We start from the raw sequence: 15723 nt of genomic DNA, 5'->3' as shown, positions 1-15723 counted from the left end.
CCCTGAGAAAATTCCTGGATCAAACAACCAGTAGAAAAGAAATGAGCAGAACAAAATTGATCTTTCACCAAACAACTGATACTAATCAAGTTGAAATGAAAATCAGGTACATGTAACACATTAAACAAAGCTAAAGTATCAGTACTGTGAATGGTGCCTGTGTGTAAAATGGGAACTTGAGAACCATTAGGCAATGTCACAGTAACACGAGACACATGATTTATATCCGAGAATAAGGCTAAGTCTGAGCAAACATGACTAGAGGCTCCACTATCTATGATCCAATCACCAGGAGAAATGAAAGATGGTAAAACAGAAAGGCAATGGTTTTTAAACTTCAAGGTATTATCTGTATAGGTAAGGCTTGTGGATGGAAAAAGAAGGTTACCAGAAGTGGATTGAGGAGCCATGAAGCCATCTTTTGTGATTGAAGCAGACGTGGAAACCATTGATGAAGTCGAATACTCTGGAACTCGGACATGAGTATTGAATTGGGAGATGAGATGTTGAATCTGCTGAGGTGTGAAATTCTGTAGTGTGAGAGTAATACCACCAGTAGTAACAGACGGAACAGCACTAGCAGCACCAGAAACCAACTGAGACGCTGTAGCATCAGATTAGACATTAGCAATTGCATTTGCAGTCTGAGAAGGAGTTGGTGTCGTCTGAGTAGGCAGCTGAACTTGAGTTTGAGAGGAAGGCTGCTGTACTCTTGGTTTATAACCAGAATTGGTTCTATATCCAGGGGGAAATCCATGTAGCTTAAAGCACTTCTGCACCGTATGACCAAGCTTTCCACAGTGAGTACAAACGGGTTTCTGAGCAGACTTGTAAGTGTTGTATGCAGCAATGTAAGCATCATTAGCAAGAGACTGAGCAGAAGCAACATCCTGAGTCATAGAAGTCGTAGCTTGAAAATCCACATGATCAATAGCTGAAGAAGGTTTAATCATCCTTTGTCTCTCATCTTGGGTAACAATATTAAATGCTTCTTCAATTGTCGGGATAGGTTTAAGCATCAAGATATAACGCCTAGTGTTCTCAAAAGACTCATTCAATCCCATCAAGAACTTAGTCACACGACTACGATGCTGCAATTTCTCCCATAAACCAGCCGCATCACACTCTCATTTCCCACATGTGCAGACATGGAGCTCAACATAATTGCGATGCTCTTCCCATAAAGTCACCAGATCCGTATAGTAAGCCGAGACATCCATAGAACCCTGCTCAATCTTACTCAAACGCTGCTCTATATCATAGACTCTAGGTGCATCATCTTTCTTAAACCTAGCCAGCAAATTTTTCCAAATACCCTCAGCAGTAGAGATGAAGAGTAAACTCTGTCCTATCTTCTTGGAAACAGAATTCATCAACCAGGTTGCAACCATATCGTTACAACGGGACCAAGAACCAAAATCGCGATGAGTAGGCAAAGGTTTAGCGATCGTACCATCAATGAAACCCAGTTTATTACGTACATTGAGAGCCATACGAACAAATCAGCGCCAAGAATGGAAATCCAAAGCCGTCGTCAATCGATCAGTAACTAGAGCCAGACCAGCGTGATCATTGTGATGAAGATGATATGGATTCTCATATTGATCAATAGAGGAAGTCGTAGATGACGGATTCATGGTGAGAATCAATCAATCGAGCTCGAGAAACGATCAAGCAGAGATCAGGAAGATCAAAAACTAGTAACATAAAGTGAGAATCGCGAGAAAATCCAGAATTGCCAAGATAAAGAAACTTGCGAAGCTCGAGAATCGAGTAATTGAATAGCTCATAGTAGATCAAATCGAAGCGAAAGATCAAAAGTAAAGCTCTGATACCATATTAAGGTTGATTCAATCACTGATATGAAAGATCGGGAAAGAGATGAAGAGCTGATCCAAAAGATCGCAAGGAAGAAAATGATGTAAAAGTTTGTTATTCAGTTTCTTAGTCAAACATTGTTACAGAGTTTGACTTATATATACATCGGTTTAAGCTAAAGGAAACTAAACCAATGATAACCGCGAATAGCAAACCGGTTATTTAAACTTAACTATCCTAATAGAACTGAAGTGCTATATTCATGTCCTCCGGAATCCTGCTCTTCATTTGCTAAATTATGAGAGAAATTCGTCATCCCTTTTATCTATGTCGCATCAAGCATGACATTAGAAAGTTTTTTTTCACACATTATTTGTTAAGTGAGAATAGAAAGAAAAGGAAAGAAAAGTGCTACTCTTAGATGTTTACATTGAAAAATCAAATATTTCAAAGGTAAGATATTTTCAAAATAAGCACATAAAAAATTGCTGTCATCAGTTACATAAGCATTTTACTTTTATATTACCTTATAACAAATAATGAAATATGGTCTAACTACATTTTTTTACATCTTGAGGCACTTTTTCAGTTTCCAATTACATTCTAAGTCACTTAGCACTTGGGACACACATTATTGTGTATGAAAGACTCTGATACCCTTTAATCAAAGACAGAACCAACTCTCTCATTAACTTGACTTATCCTAAACATCACGTGGCTTGACTAATTTTTTTTTCTCTTCCCCGACGATTCTGATTGAGAAAACCCTAACATCCCCTTTGTTTCCAATCGACGACCATTACAATCACTCTGGTTTCGCCTCTGCTACTCTCTCTTTCTATATGACAGAACCAGCCATAAACTCTCTTGATGCTATCAAGTCTCTAAGTCTAGGACTCTCCGCCGATTTGAAGAAACTCTAACTCGGGCAACTTCTCTCCTCCTCCTTCTTGTTGTCACCGTGGAATCACCACTCTCCGTGATTTGAAGATAAAGGTTTGTACTTTAACTTCGATGCCTCTGTTTTAGTCTTTCCTTTGTCGAGTTTTGGTAAAGTTTCATGCTTTATTTGTGATGTCTCCGTTCTCTTAATTGAGATTTTTTTTTATTTGGAGCAGTTTTGAAGACCAAGAAATGCTAGCAAGAATACATAATCGTCTTCTCCTCAAAGTTGATCTATTTTCTTGTGATCTCCGAGAATCATACATGGTGAGGACAGCAGGAGAATGAGAGGTTCGCCTGTTTCTTGCCGCCGACTCCGAGATCGTGTAGAAGGCATGATGGCTACTCTAATGTCTTTATCTCTCTTTTTGGCAACGACAGCGAGCAATTGGATCTCTTCGACGGTGAAAAAGATCTGGACAAGTACTATGGTTTCGTTATCAGTGCTAGACGCTGATTGGATCTTCAAGCTTACTAGCTTTGCCAGAAGCTAGATTATTTGAAGAAGAAGATTCTTGGAATCTGTTTCTACCACCAGGTAAGTTCTGATTTGGATCTGATCATATTGGATTTTTTATGGTCGTCAAGTGTGTTCCTTTTAATCACTTTGGCTCTCTTCTCGCTAGTAAAGTTATCTCCTTTTTAACATGTTGATTCTTGTTACCTCTCAACTTTAGTTAGTTTAAGCTAGTTTTATATTTATATTTGATGTATCTTGTATTGTTGATAGCTGATGTGTGGATGGGGAGCATGTGATCTGGGATTTCAAAGTTGAGGGCATTTCAAAGGAGCTTTGTGATGAGTGTACTACTGCAATCACTAGTGGCTAAGAATGAGTCTAAGCTTGAGGGGCTCAAGTAATCAACACTGTGGTGGTAGTAGTGGTGATGTTTTCTTTGCTATCTCTGAGGTAGAGTTTGATGCTTTTTGATTATTATGATTATATTTTGAACTGTGTAAGTGAGACTTCTCGTTTTATATGCAAATAAGGCTTCGAAGACAGTCTCTTCCTGAAAGCATCCATGTTCACACTTCCCCTGTACACAACTCGTCCATCTCCAACTCCCCAGTCCACACCTCCCTTGTCCACATGTACACACATCCCCTGTACACAACTCGTCCATCTCCAACTCTCCAGTCCACACCTCCCTTGTCCACACACCTAGACTAGGAACAACTTCACTGGTATCAAGAACTCATCAATGTTAAGTTGTTCGAGATTGTTATTCTCCTTTGTTGTTCATGTGTATTTGTGGATGTAACTCAGTATTTTAACATTTGTCTGTCCACAAAGTTATGTCCATATCCACGAATCTCTCTTCCATGAAATATGGATTTGTGTTAGCTACTAGACTCATGATTTTAATGTGTGCCGTCGGATTAATATTATTGTTAAGATCTTGTGGTCTTCATAAAAATCCAACAATCTAATTAATTCCAAAAAGTTAACGACGCAACCGAACAATAACTCACTTTAGCTTTGACTCGATAGGGGCAAAATAGTCCAGAAACTCTCTTGGTTTTCGTAAATATGTGTTACAAGTGGAAAGTGTTTTTGAATGCAAAGAAAACTCAAAAAGTGTCTTATTATGTAATCAACTCGTCTAACTATTTGTTGTAGCCAATTTATTTTTCTTGTAGCACACATGAATCTAGCTCTGGGCATTGAGCGACAACCAAAGTAAACCAAACTGATTAAACCAAGATTTTTTGATTTTTGGTTTGTATCCAGTTTGCGGCTAAGAACTTACTGATTCTCAGTCCGGGTTGGTTTGGCAAGCAATTAGTTCAACAAATAGCGACAAAATAAACCAAAGAAACCCAATTTTTCTGAAATTGACTTGCACTATATTTCGGCTGACTGAATCTTTTCCATCAAACTAAACCAATAATTTGATATTTTTTAGAAAAGGAATTGGTTCAGTTTAGAACACAAATAATACCTAAAACGAATTGAATAAATAAGTTTTGAACCGAATGAAATATAGATAGCTTGGGTTCAGTCCAATGACATTTTTAAATCAAACTAGATTATGACCCGCCCTTTTAAAGGGCGGATATATTTTCGTTTTATTTTTTTTTGAAAATTTTAATTTTTATATTTGATTTTTTTTTGTAATCATATTTATATTTAATATTAATTTAATTTGACAAAATAATTCATTAAATAAATAAAATATATAGTTGGATATAACATTTATTAATATGTCATGTTTTTATTTTAATAGAATATATATTATATGCCGTCTGCTGACATTTTAATATCACCAACTTTTTAAAAATTTAATATCAACTATCTATATTAATAAAACTGAAGTATTTTTATAAATTGTTTGAAAACATCGATAACAATAAAAAAGAATATAATGTTGTTTGGAAACATGTATAACATTATATTAAAAAGAAAATAAAGTAATGGATTTATGTTATTAAGAAAAATTGGAAATCCATTATATTATTATGAGAAACTATATATCTGAATCAGATTTATAATATACAAAAATTTTCCAATCTAATTATCTGAAAATATATTTTGTCTATAATAACCATAAAATAAAATTTAAACTTTATATACATATTTCAAATCATTTAAAATTGATTTATATCAAAAATTTGATTCAAAAATATACATATATTCAAAAATTGATTTTATTAAAATATTTTCCAATAGCCATTATAAAAAAAATGTTTTCAATATATATATAGAAAAATAGATTATAAAGTCTAATTTCAAACACCAATTTTTAAATTATGGTTTTTATATTTCACATTAAGTTTTTAAAATATAATTATATGATTATTTATATGATGGTACGTATAACATACTATTAATTATATGATTCATTTAAAATATGATAACATATATGATACATAATAGCGATATAAAAATAAATAATAACATATTTTGAAAAAATATATCCGCACGAGTATGTGGATAAAAGTCTAGTTTATATTATACTATAAGTTTGTAGATGATCCATAAACAATAAAATTTTGGTGTTTATGGATCTAAGTCCAATATAATGAGAACTTGATTAAATCAAGAAAGGCATTTAAACCAAATAATCAAAGGGACATTTAATAAGACGCTGGTTTAGTTTTATGTGACAATCGGTTGTGTTTAATTACAAGTAGAGTGTACTATTATTCTAATAATTTTGAAAGGGTCCAAAACAACTTTTGTTAGTAGATAAAAAATAGGACTCTAAATTAATAGATTAGATGATGAAATGACCGAAAATTTGAATGCCCTACAAGAATCTACGATATGTGTTGGTGCCAACAAATCTTTATCAAATAACTCGATCAAACCGGCTTCCACAAAATTAAATTTAACTTTTAAAAATCTACTTGTTGGACAAGTGTCGTTGTATAATCCCAATAATAGTAATCTAGTAAAGAATAAAATCTTCGTTGCCAAAATACGACTTTGTATAGTCTTACAAAGATTCCGTGTATCGAATCACTTCCCAACCAAACACATTTTCGAAGCTCTTTTCTTTCTCTTACTTTGTCTCTGTGTCTCTCTCTCTCTCTCGTGCAAACCCGAGAACATCGCCAATGGATCGCACCCACCAACCCGAAACCACAACCCGACCCGGAAACACCGTCGTCCTCTCCATCGACTGTCTCAAAGGAAGCTCCAACAGCGACGAATGGAGCGGCGATATGCTTCAGACCGGGGACATAGTCGAAGAAATTCGGATCGGTTCAGGACCCGGTTCGGCTATTTTCAAGGCTCCGTTTAAAGGAGGTAAAGCTTGGTTACAGAAGGTTTTACACAATTCTTACAGGAACAAAGATACTTCGATTGTTGTCAGAGTCAGACGTGGCTCCCACGATTTATCCGATCTGTCTGCTTGTATTGTTCCTAACGATTCCGCCGGTAAAAAACAGTACATGCTTAGATCCATTGATGACCCGAATTATACAGTCGGGTTCTCGGATCGGACTGAGTCGGATTGCCTCGGTATACAAGGTGAGTTAACTCTGTCGTCGGTTAATAATTATCTGTTTTTGTTGACTTTTCTGGCTTTGCTTGTTGATTTTGTCTTTTGCATCTCATCATCACATCGTGCTTCCCAGCTGGTGAAATTCAATTAATTCTTCTTTATGGAATCGTACGGAATTATTGTCTTGTAAATCATATAATATTTGTATTTACATCTTAATATATAACTATTATGATCACTAATTATAAATTAATTTTGATTTCAAGTAAATGATCTTTTCAAATATTCGCATACAAACATGTTTTGTGTTGCAAAATATCAATTTGTTATAAACGGTCACAAAAAATACTATCAATTTGTTTTATACATATTTTTTCTTTTTTTGCTAAAAATTGTTGTTTTATACATATTGATTACTAGTATTACTTGACATTAACTACAATCTAAGAACTCTTTATGGTAATATTCTAGATATTTAAAGTTCAAAAAAATATATATATTCTAGATATTTGTTACACTTCAGTTTTTTCTTGGGAGACACCAATTTATATGTACACTTTATTATTGCTGATATTATAATCATTATTTAATTAACTAAGAATGTTTCTTCCTGGACATCCAATAGAAATAGATACTTTTTCTCTGTATTTTTAAGTTGTATCTTTTGGAATTTTCACAAAGTTGCAATACCGAATGTAACCACGTTAACCTAATAATTTTAGTAAGATTTACAGTATGTTGAATTTTAATTAGAATGTATAAAGCTGGACATAAAAATAATAATTTTGCATAGAAAGTTGAAAGAACCTAATGAGCACTATTTCACTATTTATTAGTACTATTAACCAAAAACATTACTAGAGGATATTATACAATGATAAGATTTTTTTTTTTTTGGGGGTTAAAATGATATGCAGCATCAAGAGGATCAAGAATGGTGGAAGCATTGGTGAGGGTAAAGCTTCAAGATGGTTACGTTTCATATCCATGGGAAAGAAGAATGCAAGAAGCCTTACCAATCTCCGGCTCAAGCAACTTCCTCTCCATTCTGTTTCTTCCCAAAGCTTCTGGTAAGAAAACAATACTAAAAATTGTTAGTCAAAGACTATATTGCATATATATTTGAGTATTAACAACAAAAATTCAGCTTATGGAAGGGCTGGTTCTCGGTATAACGACTTGGAAGACACACTTGCTCGTGCAAATGCTTGGCTAAGCTGTTCACAAGCCAATGGCGTTCCTATCGTCTTCATGAATATTCAGACTGAATCTTTGCTTACCAAGGTCAGATCAGATGTTTATACTTTTTGTAATAATAATATTTTTGTGTGCAGTGAGTTTGAATATGAAAATGTTGATTATTTTCTTTAAATGGTATACAGATATCGGGAGAAACTGCCTCAGCTACAGTTAATACGACTTCACTTTCTGACCTATCGAATCTTGCAAACGCGAGTCTCTATGGGTTTGAGGATTATCATGGAGTTGATATTGGTGTGGTCAGAGCGGTTCGGCTTTGGTATGCTCCTCTTGGCGTTGAGTTGCCACTAGAAATCAAACTCAGAGATGATGACACCAAACTAGGGTTCTCCATCAGCCGCACTGAAGAGGTAACTAACAATCTCTATTGAGTTATGCATCACTAGTGACTAGCTTTCAGATCATGTGTTCTATTAATTTAAATATATTTCTTCGGCAGGGTTTCATTTATGTCTCTTCAGTGACGGACCACGATGACGAGAGTGCACCAGCTGCAAGATCAGGCCTGAGCTCATTATACAGAGAAGCAGCCAAAGCTTCGCGTCGTCTGGTGGTTTCACGTGTTGGTAGCCAGAAGGTATTGCCATGGATGGTTTCCTCAACCGGAGCCATTCGCTGCTACGACACCGTTTCGCTCAGCCAGAAACTATCGCTTCACCGTCACGCAAAGGTTTCCATCGTCCTCCACGTCATTCTGTGGGATTCCTCCGCTACCGCTGCATTCTCCTCACCGCCCAGGAGCAGCAGCAGCCACTTGTTGTTTAGTAACGAAACGCTAGATTCGATGGAGTTTTCAGGGGTTCGAGAGGCATTGCCACCGCGACAGGTCGGTGACAGACAAGTGATGCCATTGGCGGATGACGAGAATGTGTTACGCGAGAACGCGGGCAATGCTTCTTTCAAGTTCCAAGAGATCCCTTTTACTAACGAGTCCTTGTAAGTTTGTGATGAAATCTCTTCTTCTGTTATATTTGTGAGTTATATTTTTGTGGGATATGGATTTTATATGTGCATGTAACTAATTGGAACACACAACACCTAGGTTAGTTATATTTAGTTTGTTCCTGTGATACTTGTACCTTTTCTGTGTAATGGAAGGTTTCTTTGAAGCTCTAACAACATTTCTTTTACTCTACAAAACGCACGTTATAGAGACAAATGTAATAGAAAAAGAGTAAGTTGCTGTTTGTTTGTAAATCTCGAGATGCTCCATTTAGATGTTTTATCCAGATGTTCATTGGGTGTAATTTGTTTGTATATTTCGCTGTGCATTCAGATATTTCATCTGAATGCAACTGTGTTCATTTGCTCTTTTTTTTCTTCTGAATATACATTTGCATCTGGATCTGGATGCATTTGATGATAAAATAATTAAAATGGGCATATATTAATTTAACTATGTTTTATTGTTAGCTCATGTTTATTATTATTATTATTATATTAATCCTATTAATTTTAATATACTATCTAAATTATAGCTATAATAAAAGAATTTTTAAATGATTTTCTTAACCTTCATAAATTTTATTTTCATGACAATGAAATTATAAAATATAACCAAAATTTTACAAATATAATTAAAATATTTAAATTAAAGATACACTAAAATCCAACAATAGTTTAATAATAGTTAGAGAATCGTTATATTGCATTAGCAATTCGATCTTTCACCAACGATATGAAAAAACTGCACTTAAAACTACCTACAAATTTCATAACAATACATAAATTCAATATTAGTGTTTATAAGCAAACAGATATATAAGCAAATACGTAAAAACAACTTACATTTAGTATGAAATTCCTCTCATCATTTTCTCAGTAATGAAATCTCGCAATAGCTTCCATAACCCTGTCTCGGACTGGTATGTATGCAACATGTTCATCATTTTCTGTCACTACATCTCCGTAATGTTCATGCTCTTCCACTCTTTTCCAATTTACGAAATCACAATCCACATAATTTGTATCTTTGATAAAATTGTGGAGAACCGTTATCGCTGTCATAATCTTCATCTATTTCTTCAGCATACTTAGGATGATTACGGTCAAGAATCTTCTACTTAACCTTTGAATAACTCTCTATTGTTTGTTGGATTTCCTCCTCTAAAAACTAATCAATGTGATATCTATTTCTACAATAAAGTCTTAAGTAACAATTTCTAGTTAGGTATCTAGAATCTACTAAATAACACTTTCCAACTAGAGAATGAAGAAAATAAACTTTTTTTCCTAGCTCAATATGTCAACACTTTTGTATCATTTATTACTCTCCTAGAAATTCCAATATAATAAGCACTAGGTTAAGATCCGCGCCTTACGCGGAATAAACATTATATATAAATTATTTTTACATATTATTTTTTTTACATATTATAAAATAATAAATATATATTAAATAATTAAAGATTCAGTAACTATTATGTATATAATTAAATTGGTGCGCACACCTAAATAAATTTTATTAATCCAAACAAAAAATATTTCTATTTTATATGTTAAATAATTAAATTTAAATGATTTTTATATTTTTAATATTGATATCTATTAACTAATGTTTTTATTCATATTGTTTTTGATCATTTGTATCTTTGTATAACAAAATTTTCAATTACTGATAACAAAATTTTAATTGTGGATCTTTAATAAACTTAGTAATTTATATTTTAAAAAAAAATCGATGCAAAATTTAAAATTTAATATTAAGTTGTCAATATTTGTTCAAAACTTGAATCAAAAAGATTGTTAAAAGCTTCGAAATTAAATATTTATGTATTTGCATGGTATATAGTTTAATTTAAACAATATATATATATATATATATATATATATTAATCTTAATATTTATTAAATGAGACTTCCTACTTATATTATTTTGTAATCATTTGTATCATGTCGTAACAAAATTTTAAACCATGGCCACAAAAATTTTAATGTGAGATTTTTAACAGTTTTAGTAGTTTATAGTCATTTTTAAAAATTCAAAATATAACACATACGGAAAAATCTAAATTTTTATTATTAATTTATTTTAATAAGTTAGTTTTTTTAAAAAATGATAAAGGATACTCAATTCTAATTTTTATCAAATTTTTATTATTTAAAATCATTAATTATCATATATATACTCTAACTACATTAGGCAATTCCGTAATTTTATTTAAGGAAATAATAAAGAATATTAATAATTAATTTATGGTTAGTTTAATAAAAAGCTTATTATATATTTAAATGGACCAACCTATTTTCTAAAGATTCTAAAAAGCATTGTGGTGATGACACATGGTTACAACAAATGTTGTAATGCTTCTCTTTTAATATAAAGGGGATATGTGAATTTCTTACTAAAATTACATATAGGTAATACTTTCATGTTACATATTTCGCCGGCTTTAGGGGTCATATAATATATCACCGATAAAAAAAATTTGGTCAAATCACCGATAAATTTTAATATAATCCTTTAGTAGATAAAATACTCGGCATATTTTAATCACTTCAGTATATTCTGCTAATTCATCTATGTTGTCACTCTATTATTTATTTTGATACTTACTGATCAAGCATATCCTAAAACATAAGACAATGCAACATTGACTTAACGTTAGCATTTCTTTACAAATCCAAAAGGAACTGAAAATGTTGAGGAGTTAAGGCTTTTAGATTTAAAATGACGTAAGTTGATGGGCCACTCCAAAATAGCAGCATGAGAGTCTCATTAATAGTGTAGACTTAAGTATCATTTGCAATTTGATTTGTTTTGGCCAATGTCAAACATGTATGTAAAATTAACGTCAAATATTTTGAGAATAATAATTTAAATTAAAGGTGTAGTTTTTTTTACCTATGAAGGTTTCTAAAAAATGATTAATAAAAGAATGTGTAATTGCTGATAAACTGTAAAAAAACCTTTACTGGTTACTGAAGTCAAATTCACTTGAGCACACGAAAATGAAATTAAAAAAATAATAAAATAATCTAAAGTAACATAACCAATTGTAAAGACGGATTCTTTCCTACATTTAGGTTGCAAATTCGGTCCTTATTTTCTGCCATTTGTAGTTCTGATGCGCGAAACTATTCATAGGTCAGACGCCTCTGCCCCAGAAGATTGATATGAATCTGTTTGGGCATATCTAAGTCTTAGAAAAGTAAGTTCGTTAAAAAGTTAATAAAATAGGTGATGTATAACTCTTCCAATTAGAACTTCTAATTTAGAAATGATAACCACTTATCTATTTTTGTAAGCACGCCAAAAAGTTTATTAATTTGTAGAAAAGGTTTACATGATGGGCTTTGCAAATATTGTCAATATGCCATGATTGTTGTGAATAATTAGCTCAGATGTAGTTATATATTATATAAATATATGTATGTTTATGTTTGGTGTAATAACAAGAGAGATAGAGAACGGAGAGCTTTGATTATTATTATTAACTTCCGCATACACGTTACAAGTGAGGGAAGGGTCTATTTTTTTTTTTTTTTTTGACGGCAAACGGCTATTCTATTACTCAGGCTTGAGGTGGTCTAGGTAACCAGACCGGAATAGAACAACCAATAAAATGTAACTTCCTATGGAAGGATCTAGCTGTCTTAGCTAAAAAATCTGAAATCTGATTACGCGCTCTAGGAATATACGAAATCTTGAAGTCTGGAAAGCATATGAGCAGTGTCTCTATCCTCTCTAGTTCCGTAGCAAAACTTGGCCAAGCATGAGGTTCCTTGATCATAGCAATCAAGTCCTTGCAGTCTGTTCCAAAGTTCTGGCAAATTGAATGTTGAAGCATATTTTCCATCGCCCATCGCAGTGCTCCCACTTCTGAGTGCAGAGCTGATTCTCTTCTGGGGATGTTCTGTGATCCCATGAGTTTCGTGACTCCCCTGCTGTCCAACCAGACCCATCCACACCCACTAAATTGAGCCTGAGATGTCCATGATCCATCCAGCAAACAAATATTCCCCAAGCTTATGACTTGAGGTTCCTCTGCATTACTCTCCTGTACCACTGGTGGTATCGTTTCATTGGCATTAAACCAAGCTTGACACTCACTCTCAGCATATCGAACTAGTTCCAGAGGATCTCTGTCTATGCCCCTAAAGAGTTTATCATTTCGAGCCTTCCAAATATACCAAATCAGCCAGGGATAAGGATCCCTGTCTTGATCTGGTTCAAATGTACCGTTCTTTTCCCAGAAGAGGTAGTTCATACTCGTGTATATACTTGGCGTTGGAAAAACAGCAGGACTCGTTGGAGTTGATGAGTGTAGCCAAACTTGTAGAGCAGGTGGGCATTCGAAAATAGCATGTGTTACTGATTCCTCTGGCTCACCACATCTTGGGCAGTAATTATCACATCTAATATTTCGCCTTACTAGGTTTCTCGTTACTGCCACTTGACCAGTTAACAATTGCCATATAAGGTGACAAATTTTCTTCGGCGCCTTTATCTTCCAAGCAAAGGCTTGAAGCTTTGTAATACTTGGCTCTAGCACTTGTTTTTCGTCTGCATCCTTTAGAAGATTTTGAGCAACCCAATATCCCGACTTGACTGTATATTGTCCATTTTTTGTGAAGCTCCAGCAAAACGTGTCAGGCCTATGCGTTGTGCTTATGGCCAAACTCCTTATAAGGGGTATGTCAGCAGGGCTGACATATTGTTCCAGTAAATCAACATCCCATTCCTTCAACTCCTGATTAATAAGATCACTCACCCTCATATTTGGATGCATAACTGGCGCTATAGTCAGTCATTCATGTAGGTAAATGTTAACCGACTACAAAGAAAAGACAAAACAAAATATGGGTAAACATTATCTCTTCAAGTAGATAATTATCATTCATTTTATTTTCTAACACTCTCCATTGTTTATCTATGTTGTACTGCGTACAGCCTCGTTAATAATATAAGAGTTTTTTACACTCTAAGACAGTTTTAAGATTTTAATTACAATCTAAGGCAGTTTGTGCTCTTGAGGTAGTTTTTTGTGATTAGAAATCAATTATTATCAACTAGAATTCATTTATCTAATTAGAGTGGTCCTACAATTTTTAAAGTTTTTTACATTTTTCTCCTTATTTTTCTCCTTCGTCTTCTTCCTCATTCATTTTCTATTTTTTTTAGAAAATTCATATTTGATTCTTAAATTTCTTTTTTTCAATTTTTTTTTATGAAATCGTTTTCTCCATCACTAGGTCTATCTTTTGAGATCTGTGAAGCTATAGTTTTGAGATATATGTTAAATGTCCAACATGTTCTAAAGTTGTGTACATTCATTCGTGTACATGTGTACAATAAATGTTAATGTGTAAAGTTGTATATAGTTGTGTACATTCTTTAGTGTATATGTGTACATTCGTTAGTGTACATGTGTTGAGTTAGTATAAAGTTGTGTATATGTGTACATTCATAATTTGGTTGGTGTGGAGATAAAAAGACTATAGACTAGTAAAAATACAAACCTCATTTAAAATTTCTGTATGTACAATGTTTTAATGATATATATGTATGTGTATATCGTTTTACATATTCACATGTTCTAATGATATATATATGTGTACATCATTTTATATATCTACATGGAATTTTTTTATAATAGTGTTCTGTTAAATGATAGTTACATGTACGACTTGGCTGTGTACACAATGTGAGGTGTACATGTGTACATGTAATACATCATTTGAGCAATTTCTCTCTGGTTTTTTTATTTGTTTTATTCATTATCTTCGTACATAGTGAGATAATACTTGTATAATGATAATGATGTACATGTCATATTCATCTTGACAGTGTATGTGTAGTATAAGTACTGTACATGTGTATAAATATGGAGGTGTACATGTGTACGATAAATATGATAATGTACATATTTGAGTCAAGGATTATATTTGGGTTCAGTCAGATTTCAAGAATGCCTCTACCATGTGTGTACATGGAAAAAAAAATCCACATGTACATTGTGTTAACATTATCTTGAGTTTATGAATTACAGGAATGGTCCTTTAACATGTGTACATGAATGATCATTTAACATTTGCGTACATGTGTACAATCATCTCTTTGCCGTTTTGTTTTGTTTTATGTACATATATATAATATTGTACATATTGTTGTGTACATGTGTACAATATTATATATTATTTATGTACACATAAATTACAGGAATGGTCCTTTAACATTTGTACATGAATGGTCATTTAACATTTGCGTACATGTGTACAATCATCTCTTTGTACATATGTACAATATTATATATTATTTCTAGTGTAGTTGCTCAAAAAAGGAAGACAAATCACATGTGTACATGTAGATATTGCTAAAGTTATGAAATTGGATAAAAATTCAAAGTTAAAATTTTATCTAAATCAATTTTATCAGTCATCCATAATATAGCTAATGTCCACATGGACACCCAAAATCATTGATATTCTTTTAGAGTTTTATGTTTGCTTTTATAGTGGACAACATCAATGATATTTTATGTATAAAGTAGCATAGATAATTTATCAGTGTAAACATATGAATTATGGGACCAAATCGAAGAATATTGCAAATCAGAAATATCTGAGGCATAAACAAAATAAAACAAAACCAGTGTTGCAAAATCAGAACATTCGCTTGGTCTGGATTGCACAATTAAAAGTTTGGAATATTTGTGAACATAATAGAATTTTGAGAAATTGGAGAATAAACAAAAGTTGGAGGACCATATGTGCAAATAACCAAAATTTCACCATTGTTGCTTCTCTG

The 15723-nt window shown here is 33.0% G+C and overlaps 2 protein-coding genes across 2 annotated transcripts; one reads left to right on the top strand and one right to left on the bottom strand.

Moving 5' to 3' along the window:
- Positions 1 to 617: 617 nt before the first annotated feature.
- LOC108833769 (uncharacterized) lies at positions 618 to 1391 on the bottom strand. Its single transcript, XM_057004085.1, has 2 exons — positions 1191 to 1391; positions 618 to 1091 (listed from the first exon to the last, which is right to left on the bottom strand). Exons 1-2 carry the CDS (start codon positions 1389 to 1391, stop codon positions 618 to 620), a joined length of 675 nt encoding a protein of 224 aa, XP_056860065.1.
- Positions 1392 to 6164: 4773 nt separating this feature from the next.
- On the top strand, positions 6165 to 9094 carry LOC108840228 (uncharacterized). The gene is made up of 5 exons (XM_018613062.2): positions 6165 to 6739; positions 7631 to 7783; positions 7861 to 7997; positions 8096 to 8323; positions 8413 to 9094. The coding sequence occupies exons 1-5, from the start codon at positions 6322 to 6324 to the stop codon at positions 8911 to 8913; spliced, it is 1437 nt and encodes a 478-aa protein (XP_018468564.2). The 5' UTR covers positions 6165 to 6321; the 3' UTR covers positions 8914 to 9094.
- Positions 9095 to 15723: the final 6629 nt, after the last annotated feature.

Source organism: Raphanus sativus, chromosome 2 (assembly GCF_000801105.2).
Source record: "Raphanus sativus cultivar WK10039 chromosome 2, ASM80110v3, whole genome shotgun sequence".
NCBI lineage: Eukaryota > Viridiplantae > Streptophyta > Magnoliopsida > Brassicales > Brassicaceae > Raphanus > Raphanus sativus.
The sequence above is the reverse complement of the archived record's forward strand: the minus strand, read 5'-3'. Positions and strand labels throughout refer to the sequence as shown.

Bases quoted from the DNA above. Each gene is read 5' to 3' on its own strand.
- LOC108840228 (XM_018613062.2), top strand. From the start codon at position 6,322: ATGGATCGCACCCACCAACCCGAAACCACAACCCGACCCGGAAACACC. The intron at 6,740-7,630 runs GTGAGTTAACTC...AATGATATGCAG, and splicing joins GGATTGCCTCGGTATACAAG to CATCAAGAGGATCAAGAATG. The intron at 8,324-8,412 runs GTAACTAACAAT...TTTCTTCGGCAG, and splicing joins CCATCAGCCGCACTGAAGAG to GGTTTCATTTATGTCTCTTC.
- LOC108833769 (XM_057004085.1), bottom strand. From the start codon at position 1,391: ATGGTTGCAACCTGGTTGATGAATTCTGTTTCCAAGAAGATAGGACAG. The intron at 1,092-1,190 runs GTGACTTTATGG...GAGAAATTGCAG, and splicing joins CGGCTTACTATACGGATCTG to CATCGTAGTCGTGTGACTAA.